This window comes from Sorex fumeus, unplaced genomic scaffold, assembly GCF_029834395.1.
Source record: "Sorex fumeus unplaced genomic scaffold, SorFum_2.1 ptg000021l, whole genome shotgun sequence".
Lineage (NCBI taxonomy): Eukaryota > Metazoa > Chordata > Mammalia > Eulipotyphla > Soricidae > Sorex > Sorex fumeus.
The window spans coordinates 7,735,326-7,753,497 of record NW_026606078.1 but is presented as its reverse complement, the minus strand read 5'-3'; the positions used below and the strand labels follow the sequence as shown (position 1 = coordinate 7,753,497).

General features: G+C 36.5%; 1 protein-coding gene across 1 annotated transcript in view; it reads right to left on the bottom strand.

Moving 5' to 3' along the window:
- RYR2 (ryanodine receptor 2) overlaps positions 1-18,172 on the bottom strand; it is a 754,458-nt gene that overhangs the window by 351,016 nt on the left and 385,270 nt on the right. Inside the window, exon 17 of the mRNA XM_056113587.1 lies at positions 16,417-16,512. Coding sequence (XP_055969562.1) covers positions 16,417-16,512 — 96 coding nt within the window. The remainder of the gene's footprint in view (positions 1-16,416; positions 16,513-18,172) is intronic.

Below are 18,172 nucleotides of genomic sequence, written 5' to 3'. Positions count from 1 at the left end.
TCCCTAAGCAAATCTAAAGAAGTGACATAGCAGTATAAAGACAGAAGGAAGTACACTAGGAAATAAGTGCACAATAACATGGGAATGCATGGAATAAGGAACAGTTAGGGTGACACTATCTGTAGCAAAGACAAGAGATTGTTCCTAGATATACTACTGAGGGAGCCAGTCATTCTATCAAAAGAACTGGTATACTAGATATTTATGATGCCTAGTGAGGAAACAGGTACTATTATTAGCATATTTTAGGCAAGTTACTTAACTCCTCTATTCTCTAGTGTCACTATTTCTAAATGAAGGTAATAATGATACCAACTAAAAAAGGTCATTGTGAAGAGAAATATGTGCAAAGCAGCACTACATGATTGTCTGCCAAAATTTTTCAATTTTCCAAAATAATAAAAAGACAAATGATAGGAAATAAAAAGTGTTAACAAGGAATATATTACAAACACACCTTTTAAACAAAGTTTGAAATTAAAATTAGCAAAAGGGAGAGAATACTGAATGGACAACACTAATTAGAAAGAAAATATTAATTTCTCAGCTTGAATGAATGTTATCAAGGCCAGTTATTAAAATAAAATTGACTAAGACCATAAATGCAGTGGAATTTTCACAACTAGAGATAGATAAAATGAGAATTAAGGAGCTAGTGAGGTAGTACAGGGGTTAAGCTTCTTGCTTTGCACCCTGCCAAATCTGCTTCAAATCCTTGGTGTTTCATATGGACCCAAGAGCACCACCAGGGCTCACTCTGAGCACAGAACAAAGAACAGCTGTTGAGCACTGGTGGGGTGGCCACACCCACATTTTTCTTTAATTAATGGAGAAAAAAATGGTAAAATAAACTGGGGAAAATATAGAAAATTTCATTCTTGAGACAACAGAATTATATGTCAATGATATGTAGAAAGAATAACCAATAGACACAAATCTACTAAATCTGAAATAAAGTACTCCGATTTGTCATTTTCATACTCAAGTACTCTGATTTGTCATTTTCATAGTAACAACATTTTCATTCATTTTCAATGTAACAGCATTATAAAAAAAGAAAATAGGCAAATAAAACAACCAACAGTGATGAAGACAAATCCAGCAAGCTCATATTGGCAATCTGAAGAACGTAGAAAGTTTTTATTTTAAATCATATGATAAAAGTAACTAAAAAAAAGGAGGGAAACAAATAGTAGAAACCCTTCATACAATGGAAACATTATAATATTCAATGACTTATTACAAATAAGTTTGTGCCAAGAAGTTTGAAAATTTAAATAAAATAGATTAATTTATAGAACCTAACGCAAAAATTAAGATAGAATTTTTAGATTTTGATTAAATTTTTACCAACGCAAAAATTAAGATAGAATTTAAAATTGGAAAAATCTTGCCTATTAAAATAATCAAATTGTAATATATTATCATAATATTACAACTGAATAAAATTGTTCTAAATAAAAAAAGTATAGAAACTACTTGAAAATGCACTATCTTGTGTAGAGACCATATATTTGAGAGGATTCCATAAAGAAACATAACTGTGTTGAGTAATATTAATTAATCAATGAATTATTTTGGTTTGGGGGTCATTCCCAGCGTGCTTTGCACTCAGAGATCACTCCTGGTAGCGCTCAGGAGACCATATGGAGTGCCAGGGATTGAAACCAGGTCAGGTAAATGTAAGGCAAATGTCCTCACCACTGTGCTATTGCTCCAGTCCCAAAAAAATGTACAAATGTTTCATTAATTTAAACTAAACAACTAAGAATCATGGATATAGTTCAAAAGACTAGAGTACACATAGAGCCCAGTGAGCACTGTCAGGATCGCGCTGGATCCCTGAGCATTGCTGAGCCTAAGCAGCAATGCTTCATAAGTCCAAAGCATTGAATTATCAATAGATTAGTCAGTTATCTCTGAGTGTCCTCAAGCCCCGTGAACACTGCTTGAGAGGAAAGAAACAAACTGAACTGAACTGGTGGTGAGTGATAAACTTTGTACTACAAGCAAATTTTCCTCCTTCCGCCAACGGGTTAAATGTGGGACAGAAATGCTTGAGCTCCTTTAGAGCTTAGTTTGCCCTCCTTAAACAATGAGGGTTGAACTCACTTCTATAGAGAATCTAAATAATGAATTAATATATAGAATAAAAACAGTACATCTATGAAAATGCTGATGGCAATTTTACATGTCAAACATTGAGCCCTAGGTGAAAATGAAGTATCTTTTGCACAGATATAACATATAAATTAGAAGTAAAATATATATATGTTCAGAATAAAGTTAATTTATCTGTATATTAAACAAAAAATTGATTATTAAGTATTTTTAGAGTAATGTACATTTTGTTTTCTTTCCATGCTTGAAATTTACTTTTAGAATGAGTAACCTTAAATAAGGTATCCATCTCTCACATATTTGGTGAAAAAAATCTAGATTAAGTTTATATAAGTATTAAAATAAAAAGATTCAAAGCTATTATTCATAAGAGATTTACTCTCAAAACAAATAGAAAAACACATAATTACTCAGCTTCAGCATTTTTATATAATGGTTTTAATGGGAGAAAAGTTAATAATCTCATTAAATCCTGACATAAAGCTGGGGAGGAGAAAAAAAGTAACAAGCAAATTAAAATGCAACAGTTTGACAAAATTAGGAAAATTAAGAAAAATGAAAATTAATGAACTAAAGTAGATCACACTGTCAATCAAATATAATAGTTTTGTAAGTGAAATATTATGAATGCATTAGCAAGATAAACATAAAACAATGAATCTAGGAGATCATATTGTCAGATGAATATGACTCAAAATTTCCTGGTATAAATTAGCTGAAACAAAATACATAAAATGAGCAATGTAATTATAATGTACTATTCAGACCTAATTAGGCCTCTGATGGGCTGCTGCCTTTAGTTTAGGGAGCAATGATTTATAAGTGATACACTAACTAAAGAACTTAAGGGACAGTTGAGGAAAAGAGGAAAATGTCAATTACAGACTATTCATGGTACCATAGATAATGATGTTAGATGTTTTATGCTAAACAAGTATTTGTATAATCTGCATTTGTGCTGAGTCACAGGCAATAAATCATAAAATGTACAAAATACATAAAAATCATAAAGTTCGATTCTAGGTCCATTACTTTCATAGGACTTTTAAAATGATCACTTTTAGCTTTTTAGCCTAAGAGACACGATCTGTAAAATGGAAATTATAATGAAACTGAACTCAAAGCAATATCAGGAAATAGAGAGAAGTAATATATAGACATTCTTGGCACAGTGTCCCAAATGCATAAATTATGCATTTTAGATCTTAGCTACATAATGCCGTTTTTTTTGTTTTTTTTTTCTTTTTGGGTCACATCCAGCAATGTACAGAGGTTACTCCTGCACTCAGAAATTACTCTTGGCGATGTTTGGGGGAACCGTATCAGATGCTGGGAATTGAACATGGCCGCGTGCAAGGCAAACACCCTAACCACTGTGCTATTGCTCCAGCTCCATAATGCAGTTTTAAGATATTTAAAAATCTAACTATATACCACACTAACTAAAATATTTGGAAAACCAACAACTATCTGTCTTGCTGTGGAATATCCGTAACTACAACTGCAGAAAGATGTAATTTGTTGCTCTAACACTTTCAGGTAATTTTTTCAAAGATATATATATTTGAAGATCTTTAAGACTTTCAACAGTTCGCATTTGCTCTGAATTGTGTTACATAAAGGTTTAGAAGTTAGTGATCTAAAAGGTTACCCTTTATTGCTTGACAAAAGAAGAGCTACCTAAAAATATAACTTCAGAGGAGAGCAGGTCTTCTTTCTAAACTACAAAATAGCAGCACATACTCAAGCCTTTGCTTGTTTCATTGGAGGGTCATATGTCAAGAAAGAGAAGAAGCACAAAATTGAGGGTCATATTGTCAAGTGTTCAAGTTCAAAATACAGATCACTAATTCCTCATCAAGATACTTCAAGACAGCAAGTATTTGTTGGAAGCCATTAGTTGGGTCAGAAACAACAGTTCAGGTCATAATATCTGCCTGAAATTTGTGATGATTCTGAAAGTTCTCTTGCAGTATGAGTATAAGCTAAGGACTTTCATTGCAATAATTACACAAAAAAACAAAGGTAAACCAAACAACCTGATTTTAAGATATGATGGAAGGAGAAGGAGAAGGAGAAAAGAATGAGAAGGAGAAGGGGAAGGAGGAGAAATGGAAGAAGAAGGAGGAGGAGGAGGAGGAAGAGGAAGAGGAGAAGGAGGAGGAGGAGGAGGAGGAAGAAAGAAGTAGAAAAAGAAGGAGGAGGAGGAAGAAGAAGAAGAAGAAGAAGAAGAAGAAGAAGAAGAAGAAGAAGAAGAAGAAGAAGAAGAAGAAGAAGAAGAAGAAGAAGAAGAAGAAGAAGAAGAAGGAGAAGGAGGAGGAGGAGGAAGAAAGAAGTAGAAGAAGAAGAAGAAGAAGAAGAAGAAGAAGGAGAAGGAGAAGGAGAAGGAGAAGGAGAAGGAGAAGGAGAAGGAGATGGAGAAGGAGATGGAGAAGGAGAAGTAAGAGGAAGAAGGAAGAAGTAGTAGAAGATGATGATGAAGAAGAAGAAGAAGAAGAAGAAGAAGAAGAAGAAGAAGAAGAAGAAGAAGAAGAAGAAGAAAGAAGAATAGGAAGAAGAAGAAAGAGAAGCAGAAGGAGAAGGAGGAGGAGAAGAAGGAGGAGAAAGAAGAAGAAAAGTTATATGATACATTTATTATTTAAGGATAACTAGACTTCATAGATGGTATTATGGGAAGAATGTGGGCAGATCCAGTAGAATAACAACCTAAAAGAAATTTGTGGCCAGAAGAAGAAGGTAGGAAAGATACTTGCCTTCCATGTGGCTACAGCTTTTTTAGAGTTTAGTTTGTGCTCACTCACTAATGAAGGTTCTATCTTAGGCAAATGCCAGGTTCAATTCACAGCATCATATATGGTCCCCTGAGCACTGTCAGGAGTGATTTCTGAGCAGAGAGCCAGGAATAAGCCCTGAGCACAGCGGTATGTGAACCCACACCCAAAAACAACAATAACATAATACAATTAAAAGTTGATGAGTTTGGAGGTCAGAGAAATAGCTCAAAGGGTTTGAGTACATGGCTTGCATGAGTCAAGTTCCAGTTCATGGCCCTCTGACCACCACTAAGTAGCCAGAAACACCCCCAAGTACTGTCAGAGATGGCCGCAGTGACTTCCAGCACCACTGTGTCAAGCAGAACCATATCAGCAAGCTCAACTATTGAATTATCTAGCCCAGTTGGCAGTGCACTACCAGGAGTCTTACTAGAGAATTATTTGGGAAGCACTCCTATCCTCCTCCCTCAAAAGTTTTCTTTTTATATATCTAAGAAACTCACTTTAACCCTCAGAGTGTCAGGAAGCATGAGTGGAAGATATTAAAATAATTAGTCATGAGATAAAATATTACCTTCTAAATCTGCTCCAAGTAACTTGATTCAAGAGCAAATTAGAAAGGGGAACACAACACAGTCAAGTCCAAGAAAGGTTGGCTGGGTCAGAATAACTTTTAAGTCACTTACAACTCTGAAAAATCAATGAAGTGATACTTATTGTACTTGTCTACTCACATGAGAATGTTATTATTCTCTTCAGTCATTAGGGACACAATAGTAGCAAATACTCAACTCTGGGCTTGCTCCCACCTTAGAGACATATGTTATGAAGAGAAGCAGGATGAAACTGAGTGTCATACTGCCAAAGCTTAACCTCAGTGTTTAACCACTGTGAGACCTTAGAAAAGTACCCCTGAGACCCCATTCCCCATCTGCAAAATGGAAATGCTAATGATACTGATCTTGTAGAGCTGCTAAAAGGATTAAGGTAGTTTAAGTTTATTCACATACAAGGCTCAAAGCAGTCGTTGGCCAATACATTGGCTGCATATGTTTTCTAATGCTTTCCATAAGAAATTTCTCTATAGAGTCTTCACTGGTTAACATGGAAAAATACTTTTGTATTAAATTACATTAGTTGTCATTTCTTTCCCAGGGAGCAACCGGTTTATTAACTCCCACAGCAGTGCTCATGAGACACACCCAATTCCATCTCCCAGTCCTGTTTACCTTTAACCTCTCCTTAGTGCTCTCGTTCCTCTATCTGTTGATCACGTCATCCTCAAAACAGACCCGTTAACTTGTATAGTCATATTTTTCTGAGGGCTCTGCATTTTGCATATGTAAGTGAAATATTGTTTTTCTCTTTCCTTTATGGCCTTTGCATAGTTTATTACAGTGCAATGTCCTTTTTGTATAGACACAAGAAGACAGTTAATATTATGTTTTTGTAATATGGGAGTCAGTTGACTCCAAATAATATTTACTCATAAGCATCCATCATATTTACTTGACCTAAGCTTCAGTTTCCTTACTTCATAACAACCTCAAAATAAGGATCCTACCAAAGGACTTGGGTGGACCCAGGGCAAGCTATAAGCTACCAATGGCGTTAGAAAGGGACAAGCTAAGCATTATAAGAAATATAATAAGTTAAGACCCGGTCATGGAACAAACTCTGTCGTGACCCAAAAATTAACTGAATAAGGACCCTGCTGGGGTTAGGAAAGACTGACCTATCCTGAGGACTATAGTCTGGTACATATAGTAAGATGTCCCCAGGTAGAGTCACCCCTTAAGTTAAATATATCTCCTACTGTGTCCATAAAAATGACTAGAAATATTTATTAAGAAGTAACTGTAAGATAACTGTTTAAATGGATTTCTAGCTAAGGGAAGGAGAAAGCAATACAACCGTAGATGAAACTCCATACTTGGTAGATCTTCTAGCAGGAATCTAGAGTGCTGAGCCTCCTACATGAGGTTCTACCACTGAGTAAATTCCCTGGAAGAACTTCCTCAAGGAAGGGCTTTACATCTATTCACTGTTTATGATAATGTGCAACCACGCCTATGTGGAATTGCTACCCCCAATCTTTCATGATTTCTCTATAACTAATGCTATTAAACTCAAATAAGTAGCCACTGATTACCAACCATCCTTGTGGTCCCCATTCCTTTGTTCGTCCATTGCCACCGGTCAACCAGGTGACAGCGATTCAACCCCGAACAAAGGGGACCTCTGGGTCACTGCAGGAAGGTCAATGACCACCCAGGAACAGTGACATTTTTGTTTGTATTGGAGGGCACACCCAGGGGGCTCAGGTCTTTCTCCTGGATCTGTGCTCAGAAATCTCTCCTGGCAGTGTTCCCGAGACCAAACCTGAGTCAACTGTGTGCAGGGCAAGTTCCCAACCTCCTATGTTATCTCTCTAGGCCCATAAACATGAAAAAAATCTTATTTCTATAAACTGTTCTGCCTCTTCTTGCCTCTTTTTCTTGATGTGCTCCCAGTCCCTTTTTTTGAGGTCCTCATCATTAATTTGATATCTTTACGGTCTATGTGAGGATAGGGTGACAGCTGCAAGCAGCCTCACAACCAGAATATCTTCCAGTCACTTCAGAGAGAATGGACACACAGGCAACTCCTGCTCTTGGTCCAACTCAACAGAGAGGTTGAAATTTCTGAATCTCTCTTCCAGGCTTAGATCTTCATTGATATAAAGAATCTAGCATACGATCAAACCTATCATTCATAAGAGAATATCTTATAAAATATTTACAAGATATCATTCTGTTTCACATTCTTTTTTTTTTGTTTGGTTGGTACGGTTTGGGAGCCACTTCCAGCTGTGCTCAGGGCTGGCTCCTCTCTCTGCACTCAGAGATCATTTCTCGCAGGCTCAGAGGACCATATGGATACCCAGGTTAAGCATGTGCAAGGTTGACCTTATCAGCTTACACCTTATCAGCTGTACTATCTCTCTGATCCCTGAACTTAAGGTTTTACATTAAGTTCTCAGTTGAAGAACTCGGTACTTTATATAAGTGAGAAATCTGCACCTGCATGTGCATGTATATAGGACATTCCAATATCTAATTATTCTCCACGCTCCGCCCTCCCCCTTTCACTGAAGGCCCACTTTCATTTGATATGTGGTCATTTTTTGTTTTGATTTTAGAAGACAGAATATATGTTAAGTGTATTTATATAAAGCAAACACCATTTTAAGAAAAAAATCAAAATATTTTTGTAGTTAACAATTACTAAGAGGAAAACAAAAAATCCTTAAAAAAAGGTTTTCTCATTGTGAGTCTGAAACCCAGAAAATCACCTTTTGTGATATTTTCATTAACCACATAATCACATCTATAGGTTTATTAATATCCCTTTCAGGTGGGTACTATCATAACTTCCATTTCTCAGGTGAGAAAACTAAGCACAAAAACGGTAAGTTGTAAAGGCTACAGTTGGGACAAGAATTTAACTAGTTCTAGTCAGAACAAGTAGTTGAGCACTGTAGCACTGTCCTCCCGTTGTTCATCAATTTCCTCAAGAAGGCCCAGTAACGTCTCCATTGTGAAAACTGTTTTTACTGTGTTTGGCATATTGAATATGTCACAGGTAGCTTGTGAGGCTTTGCCGTGCAGGCGAGATACTCTCAGTAGCTTGTCGGGCTCTCCGAGAGGGGTGGAAGAATCAAACCCGGCTAGACCAGGCCAGCCGTGTGCAAGGCAAACGCCCTATCACAATGCTATCACTCCAGCCCTGCAGTAATTGAGAATTCTCCTTAAAGTATCATATTATTAGATGCAACAGAAGAATGACTGAAAAAATGAGCTGACATTCCAGATGAGGCCATCCTGACAACACTGAACTTTGTTTGGATAATAAAATGGTAGAAAACTCTTTGAAAAGAGTAGGAACATGCAAAAGGCACTGGCATCCTCAGCTGAGATACAACTTCCCTGCTATAGTATTGACATTTATATAGATTTAACATGATCTAGCTTTCTCTGGAATAGTCACATCCAGTGGGTATCACGACTGCTGAGTTAATTATCTGTCAACGTTACACTGGCTACATCATATGAATCTGAGAGAAGATTGTTAAACAAATCTGCATCCTGTCTTGTTGCTAAAGATGGAAAAATTTTGCTAAGCAGTGATGGCTTCCTTTTCCTTTGTCTATTGTGTCCTATAAATAGGTCATACTGTAAAAGCCCAGAAAATAAAATAATTTAATTAAAGCAAACGAAAGTTGACTTAAGAAGACTGGGAAAAGCTTTTCAAACTACAAATAAGCATGCGTGAATACATGTTACTGAGCCCAACTATAAACCTGACTAAAGGTAAATATTGTTTGACTAAAGATTATGCTAAAATATTTCATAACCTAAACATCCTGAGCAAGCTCATTCAGAGCAAACACCCATCAAAGTACTTTCAGGATGCCAACCCCTTGCTACACAAATAGCAGCTGCAGTCAGACCACCTGGGCCAGTAGCAAGTAAAGTAGGAGAGTCCAAAAGCTATCCCAGGGAGTCCAAGAGCTGTACGAGGACAAGGGAGTGACAAATAAAGGCCAGTCAACCAACTCCCCCTGTGTATCCAATCTTCCCAATGCTTCCATACAACTCTTTAGGGAAGTAGGTCTTTAGAGTCAGGAAAACCATCTATGTCAAATCAAACTCCTCCAGAATACTGAGAATCGTAGGCTACATTCTGGCTCTATTGGCAGAATAAGAATGATTGTGATGAACATAGTCATAATGATGGCTCTTGGGCCAAGGAATGACTGCCTTCTACTTTTTAGACAGATGGGGAAGACACAGGAAATGCACCCTGAGATCTGATTGGGTCCTTCCCCAATAGAACCTAGCAGAGATACTGATAGGACAATAAACTGTCTAATAGAAGCAGACACCTAGTAGCACAGCAACCTTAGAAGAATCACAATATCCACCATGGTCAAATAGAACAAGAACTCAAAGCAAGCAGGGTTATCAGATTGAAATAGGTATAAATGAGTTTGAATTACAATGTAGAGAAAAAGTACATGAAATGTACTAGAGGCTATGCAAATTCATTACACAATCTAGAGAGCTGTCACTCAGGAACAAGATGGGAAGTAGGATCAGACCTTCTGTCTATGAAAGCCAGGAATGACTCTTAGCCCAGTTAGCTTCTGGTTTCCTTCAAACTTTCATGACCATTGCTAGAAATGAGCTATATCATTAAATAAATAACTATGGAAAAGATTGCAAAGCCACTGACGCTTTGTTCATCAAATGTGAAAGTGCTAAAGATGTCATTTTATGGAGCACTGTAGCACTATCCTCCCGTTGTTCATCGATTTGCTTGAGCAGGTACCAGTAACATCTCCATTGTGAGACTTGTTGTTACTCATTTCCTAATATAGTTTACCATTTATCTCACAGACTGGACTTTAGAAAAGTGTTCTGGAAAGAATATAGTTTTCTGGCTAACCCAACAACTTTCCCCCCTCTTTATTTTGCATTCAGAAAATGTTTTGCTTCTTTTGCACATTACTTTTGGAAACATCTTTTTATGTTCACATCACTGGTAAAATATATCATAATGTAGGAAACTCTCAAAATCCATATTCTGTATTTTATGTTCTTTCACTCTTCAGCTTAAAAATACTTTGATGAAAAATAAAGGAGTATGGCTGTGTGATAATTTTTTGAGAATCATTCAAAAATCGCTAACTATTCACAGGGTTCTTGGTAAACCTAACTATTAAATTTAAATATAATACATTATTTCAAATATTTACAGCAACATATTTTTTTAGATTTGGGGTCACACTCAGCTGTTCTCAGAGTTTTCTCATTTTAGGGATCATTCCTGGTAGGCTGGGAGACCATCAAGGGTACAAGGGACTGAATCTAGGTCAGTCATGACAAGGCAAATACTCGACCTACTATACTATCATTCTGATCCCTAGAATGACATTTTTAACAAATGTATTTAAAGTGTATCTGTATTCCTAAGTGACCCATTAGATTTAAGCCTAAATTAAGCCTAATTCCACTATCTTAATGATCCAAGAACATTATTAAAAAGCCAGTCAATACAAAGTACTATAATTAAAGTTATGGACACAGACACTAATTATAAAGTGGATTATAGGGTCAAACAGATATCACTGACTTACCATACATAGGTGACGCCTAGTTATCATAGATTTTCTTTGAAATGTCTCTAATTATCATTATGATGCTGATTTGTGTTTCTCATAAGGTTCAGGTACAATAACCTCCTGACTTTCAGAAAAACCATAGTTTCAAATAAAAATAAAGGTATTTTTCTTCAAGGTTTTCTTATGAAAATGGTCTCTGTGATCATTAATGTTGTTTAAATTGTAGGTATCACTCAGAAATAGCTATTATTTTTGCATCACTAACAGGGGGTCTTATGCAGTACCCTGTAAGTTCATTGGCAATTGCTGATACCTAAGGTATAGGTATCCAGGATTCCAAAATAGATTATTTTATGGGTTATTCACTTTCCTTTGAAAATAATGATATTATGGTCTTGAAGAAAGAGAGTTTTGACATATTTAGAATTGACAAATGACCATATTTATAGCTAAGAAAAGTTTCTCTATATGTTATTGTGAAGCTTTGGAAATTCAACACCAAAGATTCTTATTCTATTTAAACCCAAAGGGACTTAATTTACTTGCCATCACTTACTAAGAGCAAGGGGAAATTGACAGGAATCCCAATGAGGATGCATTTTATCATTGTGAAATTTCTGGGGAATGGAGTATTAAAACAAAAAATGAGACTCAGAGAAGGTATGCAGTCTCCTGACTGTTTTCAGTTAACTCCAGTAATGTCCAAATAGATTGCCAGATGTTGGAAAGGAAGAAAATGCCAGAATTCAAAACTTCATCAACTCCATCAACTTGCACACAGAAATACTTTATCTTTTTAATTAAATGCCACCCAGAGACATGTAACACATGAAGTCTGGAACAGTATTTAATTTCTTTTTCTCTGGTCCTTCCAAGAACTTCACAGTGGTTGTTCTTATAAATTAATTAGATGTGTTAATGAAGCTTTATACATGAACAATAATGGTCAATTATAGACAGTATAGATCATGCAAGAAAAAAATTGGTCAAAAAATTGGTTAGTTGCCTTTTATGAACACTATCATTAAGTAAGATAAACAGTAGCTGGCGGGTAGTAGACACTGCCAAAGCCCTATTCAAACCCTCTTCCTATCCACTCAGTGATACTGCCTTAGTTTGAATGGCAGCTCCTGCATTTCTCAGCTTCAGGTTTTCTCTAACCACAACAGATGCTGAAGAATTTCCAGAATCAATGCCCCAATAACAGAGCAAATTTAGTTACAGATATTTCATCTTCCTTACCTCTTCAAGAGGATAACTCTTGTCATAAGTTCTATAGACTCTCAAATTCCCCTGTGAAAAGCACCAGTTAGTCCAGTGCAATAACTAGCCTGCTAATACACACACTCCAGCATTTATGTCTTCTATCTCATGTCCACTAACATCCCAAAGAAAGTTGCTCTTCATTCCTTTTCTGAAGACTTTCTTCTAGTAGACCCCTAAGAAGATAAGTTATTTCATTCATACATCCATTTGCTGAACCTTTCTAATTTTTCATAAGTGTTGTACTTAAGTTTTCACAAGTTATTTTAATTTCTGCCCATTGACTTTTTGAAGGAAATATGGAGCTTGCAAATTGTCCTGGTTCTGTTCTTCTGCTCATATATAGACACAAAGAAGCAAGTAATGCAGCTGGGAGAATGACAAGCTGAGAAGCATATGTGTTTCTGCAATTACAGATAAAAATAAGATGATTCATATATAAGAATTCAGTAAACAATAAAGCATGATTGAAATGAATTTATATACTTTCTGACATAATGCATACGTATACACATATATGCCTACCATTATGCTACTTTCTTTAAAATCTAAGCAACATTCTACTACTGGGGAGATCTGAAGCATTCTACTTCTAGTGAAATGTAAATAATTTCATCAAAAGTATAACTATCACCACAGCAGAGAAAACTGTTTAGTGAAAAATGCTTCAGATGCTTAACACTACAAGGATACAATGTTTAGTGAACACATTTCAAACCCAATGAAAGGGAACAGGGTTTTCATCTTGACAAATAATTCCAGAACCGAAAATTGATGAAATGTTCCAGATATTTATTGGGGGTGGGGAGGTGTCATGGAGACTATAAAAGCAATAAGATAGGAAACCCACTAGCAGAAAATAAAGTCAAAATGGGGCAAGAACCCAGAGAAGGTTGAAAACACTAAGCTTTCTTTTAAATGCCCTTTCCTCCCTTGAATTCCACTGCATTTTCTCTGAACACAGGGACTTCTGACTTATGAAGAAATGCTTATATCTGACAGATGGGCTGGGAAAAGATCAAAGTAAAATATTTTATGTAGTGGAATACTAATGAAAATGATGACTTAACAAACACTGGACTCCATTTGGCTGAGTTGAAAGTATGTTCTACCCTCTCCTTTACTTCTCTTTTTCCTCTTCTTATTTCCAGAATTGTGTGTGTGTGTGTGTGTGTGTGTGTGTGTGTGTGTGATTTTAAATGAGGCAGCTCATTCATCCAATATTAGCACTCTATCCTGAAGGTTTCACTGATCTTCTCTTACTAGATACTACTCTGTTAGCCAGAAAAAGGGATCAGTGTCTAACACTTAACATATACACACAGTGTGAAAGAAAATAACTGATAAAACAATCCAGTCACTTTTACACAAGCACTTATCCATTTGTGTAAACTCTGCCGTCATCTTGTGATCATTAATTTGACTGAATACATTCTCAGTAGTTATTAGTTTTCTCTTTTTTAAAATTTTAATGTATTCTGTATTGATTCAGTCTTTCCATTTATGTTGCATACCCTGAAAACCCAATCTTATGATTCTTAAAATAATACAAGAATATTTTTAAAGATTATTATCTCAACAACCACTCTTCTCTACTTTTTACCATCCAACAATGCCATAGAAATTACTATGACTCAAATATTTTAAGTAATAAATCTCTGAAATTTCATTCTAAAACTAAAAATTACCCCCAACAACATGTCCTTTTTTTTTTCTTGTTTATTTAATTGCAATGATTCAATGATCCAGTCTCTATGTGAGTAATTTCTTTAAAAAGTCATGGTATTATTTTCTGGGTTACAGGCATTTTTATTAAGCGACTTTGGGAATTCATTCAACAAATACTATTAAGTACCTACCAGATTCAAACAATGTAGTAAGTCAAGAAAATACAAAAATGAATAAAAGCATGTCCTACTTTCTAAAAACACACACAGTATAGAAATTTAAGAAGAAAATTAAATAACACAAAGAAGTATTAGCACTATCAAAGGGCAAAAAATTCAGAGAAGCCTGGTAATTACTTGCATGTTTCCACAACACCAAAACAAAAAATAACATACTCATTTGAAATGGATGCACTAGATTGATTTTTTTCTATAAACATCTCATTACTATGTAGAATGATTAGTCATATTCACTAAATCCCTTTGAAATTCGGTGCCAAGTAGTAATTAGAAAAAGAAACTAATTTTCTCCCAAATCTGCCCAACTAGCCATTTGCACACAAGTTAAAATGAGAATTGTAATTGAACTTTATACAGCAGATAAGAAATATTTATTTAAATTCAAAAAAAATAAAATAAAAAGAATTCTGAAAGCAAAAGCAGCAAAAGCAAAATACAGTGACTAGAGAGTTTGCCTTGTACATGGCTAACTTGATTTTGATCCATCTGGAGTCTACCAGGTGTGATCCCTGAGCACGGAGCCAGGAGTAATCTCTAAGCACCACCAGGTCTGGGCCCAAAGCCATAAATAAATAAATAAATAAATAAGGGCTGGAGCAATAGCACAGTGGGTAGGGTGTTTGCCTTGCCCACCCGGTTTCGATTCCAAGCATTCCATATGGTCCCCTAAGCACTGCCAGGAATAATTCCCAAGTGCAAAGCCAGGAGTGACCTCTGTGCATTGCGGTGTGTGACCCAAAAAGCAAAAAAATAAATCACAGTCACGGTCACAGTCCTCCCATTGTTCATCGATTTGCTTGAGCGGGCCCAGTAACGTCTCCATCGTGAGACTTGTTGTTACTGTGTTTGGCATATTGAATACGTCACGGGTAGCTTGCCAGGCTTTGCTGTGAGGGGAGATACTCTCGGTAGCTTGCTGGGCTCTCCGAGAGGGGTGGAGGAATCAAACTTGGGTCGACCATGTTGGCTGTGCAAGGCAAACACCCTATCTGGATGTGCTATCGCTCCAGTCCAAGTAAATAAATAAATAAATGAAATTCTGTTTCTTAGTGACCTGACCCTAATTTTACTTGGGGGGTGAGGAGAGGTTAAGGACTGGCTTAGATACTTTGGGTGAATCAAAATTGAGTCACTGAATATTCTTTTGGAAATGCAAAGGAAAAGGTAGCACTGCACTGTAGCACTGTCCTCCCTGTGTTCATCGATTTGCTTGAGTGGGCAGTAACGACTCTATTGTGAGACTTGTTGCTACATTTTTTGGCATAGCAAATACCCCCATGGGGATCTAGTCATGCTCTGCCCTGTGGGCAGGATACTCTCGGTAGCTTGCTGGGTTCGTGAGAGGGATGGAGGAATTGAATCCGAGTAGGCCTCGTGTAAGGCAAACACCCTACCCTCTGTGCTATCGCTCCAGCCCTTCTGAATGTTAATTTTTTATTTTACTATTTTATTATTATTTTCCCCCTTTTTTTGGTCTGTTTCTTAGTCCTTCGCTGAAACCTTGCTTCAGCTCAGTCCTCTGCAGTCCACTGTCCACCGCCCTCCGGTTGTTCATTGATTTGCTCAAGCAGGTACCAGTAACGTCTCACAACAAATTGTGAGACTTGTTACTAATTTTGTCATATAGAATACATCACAGGGAGCTTTCTAGGCTCTGCCGTGTGGGCGGGATACTCTCGGTAGCTTGCCAGACTCACTGAGAGGGACGGAGGAATCAAACCCGGGTCAGCTGCATGCAAGGCAAATGCCCTACCTGCTGTGCTATCGTTCCAGCTCATCCTCCACAGTATTTCAGAGAAATCAAAAGAAAAGGTAACATTAGAAATGTTTTTGAAAAATAACTAATAAAAACATGAATGTCAGGCCAGAGAGAATAGGACAGTGGGTAGGGGTGTGACTTATATGCAACAATCCTGAACCGATCTGGCACCCCATATGGTCCCCCAAACCCACCAGAAGTTATCCCTGAGCACAAAGTCAGGAATAAGCCCTGAGCACCGTTGAGTGTGGCTACAAATATTTTTTTAAAGTTAAAAAAATTAAAAACATCTTTCTCAGCCATAAATTTAATCTACTTTAAAAAACATACTTATACTAAACCTGTATCTATTGTATCTTAAAGGATTTGCAGTAGAAAGAAGACAGAAAGAACATGTCATGATAAAGAAATAACTGGAAAACATACCAGAAGAAGCTTCCAGTCTTTCCAATCGGCTAATCAACCAGTCAAGGGAGCCAGAAAATTGAGCACAGTTTTTACGATTTCCTCTAATTAGAGCCGCTGGGGAAAAAAAAAAGATTTCATAATTAGGTGGTTTTCCAGTTCAACAAAGCTAAGAGAAGACCTAAAAAGCTGGATAAATAACGGAATTTGTAGCTGATATTTAAATCATATATAAATATACATACATATACATATGCAAAATGGGTCTTAAAATCAACTTAATTAATGGGGAGTGAAATAAACACTGCTAATTAGAAGGAATATATTTCAAAAAAGTACCACTGCATATTGGGAGGTAATAATGAAGGATAATGGAAAAACTGTCCGGGGAGTTCCCTAGCTTCGGCTTTAATACTCATTGCTTTTAATTAGCCATGAGACTAAATTATTTAATTTCCCTAGAGCTCAGTTTTCTCACCTATATAAGAAAGAAGGTAAGGGCACATTAGTTTTCCTGAAAATGTAGCACAAAATACTAAGGAGATATAACTACTAACCATAATAGCCACACAGAGAGAAAATTAAATGTTACATGGTTCTAAAAAGGAGTACTAATGACAAAAAAGTTTCAAAACCTTGTTCTTTCTCCTTTATCCCTTCTTCCCATTTGGACTCATAATGTTTACTTAGCAGAGACTCTAAGAATGTCTAAAGTTACCTATTCTACTTGTGTTTAATCTAGTATTTTTCTACTTCTGTCAAGAAATAACTTAAATAAAATTTCCACCTGATTTTTATTGATCTCTTCCAACCCAATTACATATTCAGGTTGAAAAATTAACTATTCCAAATTCCTTCCAAGAGAATCTTCTAAATATTTTATAAACTCTCTCATAGCCATAAGATTGTTGAGAAACAATATATCTGTTTACAAAGAGTTGGTGATAGGGCCAGAATGATAGCACAGTGGGTAGGGCACTTGCCTCGCACATGGCAGACCTAGGTTTGATCCCCAGCACCCCCTCTGTTCCCCTGAGCCCACAGGAGTGATCACTGTGCAGAGTCAGACCTAAGCACTGTAGAGAGTGTCCTCCACCACAACTCCCGCACCCCACCCCCCCAAAAAAACCCCAAACTGAACACCAAACTGACAGTCTGCTCTACCAGTTTGAGTGTCATGAAGAATGACTTCTGACTCTCCAAGTACTGCGGGGGAGGCCTCCCCACAAAAAAAGAATAATTCACTCACTAACATAGGTCTTACTCAAGTAAGGGACCAGTAGTTCCATCTGTAAGGAACATCTCATCCTAGCAATTGAGACATATGAGGGACCTTGTCAGGCAGAAGGGTTTGAGGATTAGGTTTATCAGGGAAATGAGGTGTTCAAATGTTCAGTGGGACTTCTCATTTTTAATATAATAAGTGACCCTGTCTTAGAGCATCAGAAATTGAGGGAAAATAAAAAATGAAACTTTTTCATCTTTAAGCAGTCTCATTAGATTTGTTTAAAAAGTAAATCACTCTCTAATTTTCCTTCCACTTATTCAGATAAAAGATATCCAATATTTTAGGGGTCAAATGATAGAGATAACGCAATTCTGAAAGTAATAACTAAAGCAAGAACCCACTCTACGAAACACAGAGTATTTATGAAAATCATACAGTAATCCAAAAAAGAAAATGTCATTAAATTTACTGCAACAAAAATGACAAAGATCACAACTTTTGAAAGCAATTTATAAAATTAAATATTAGGAAGAAAAACATTTTTAAAAA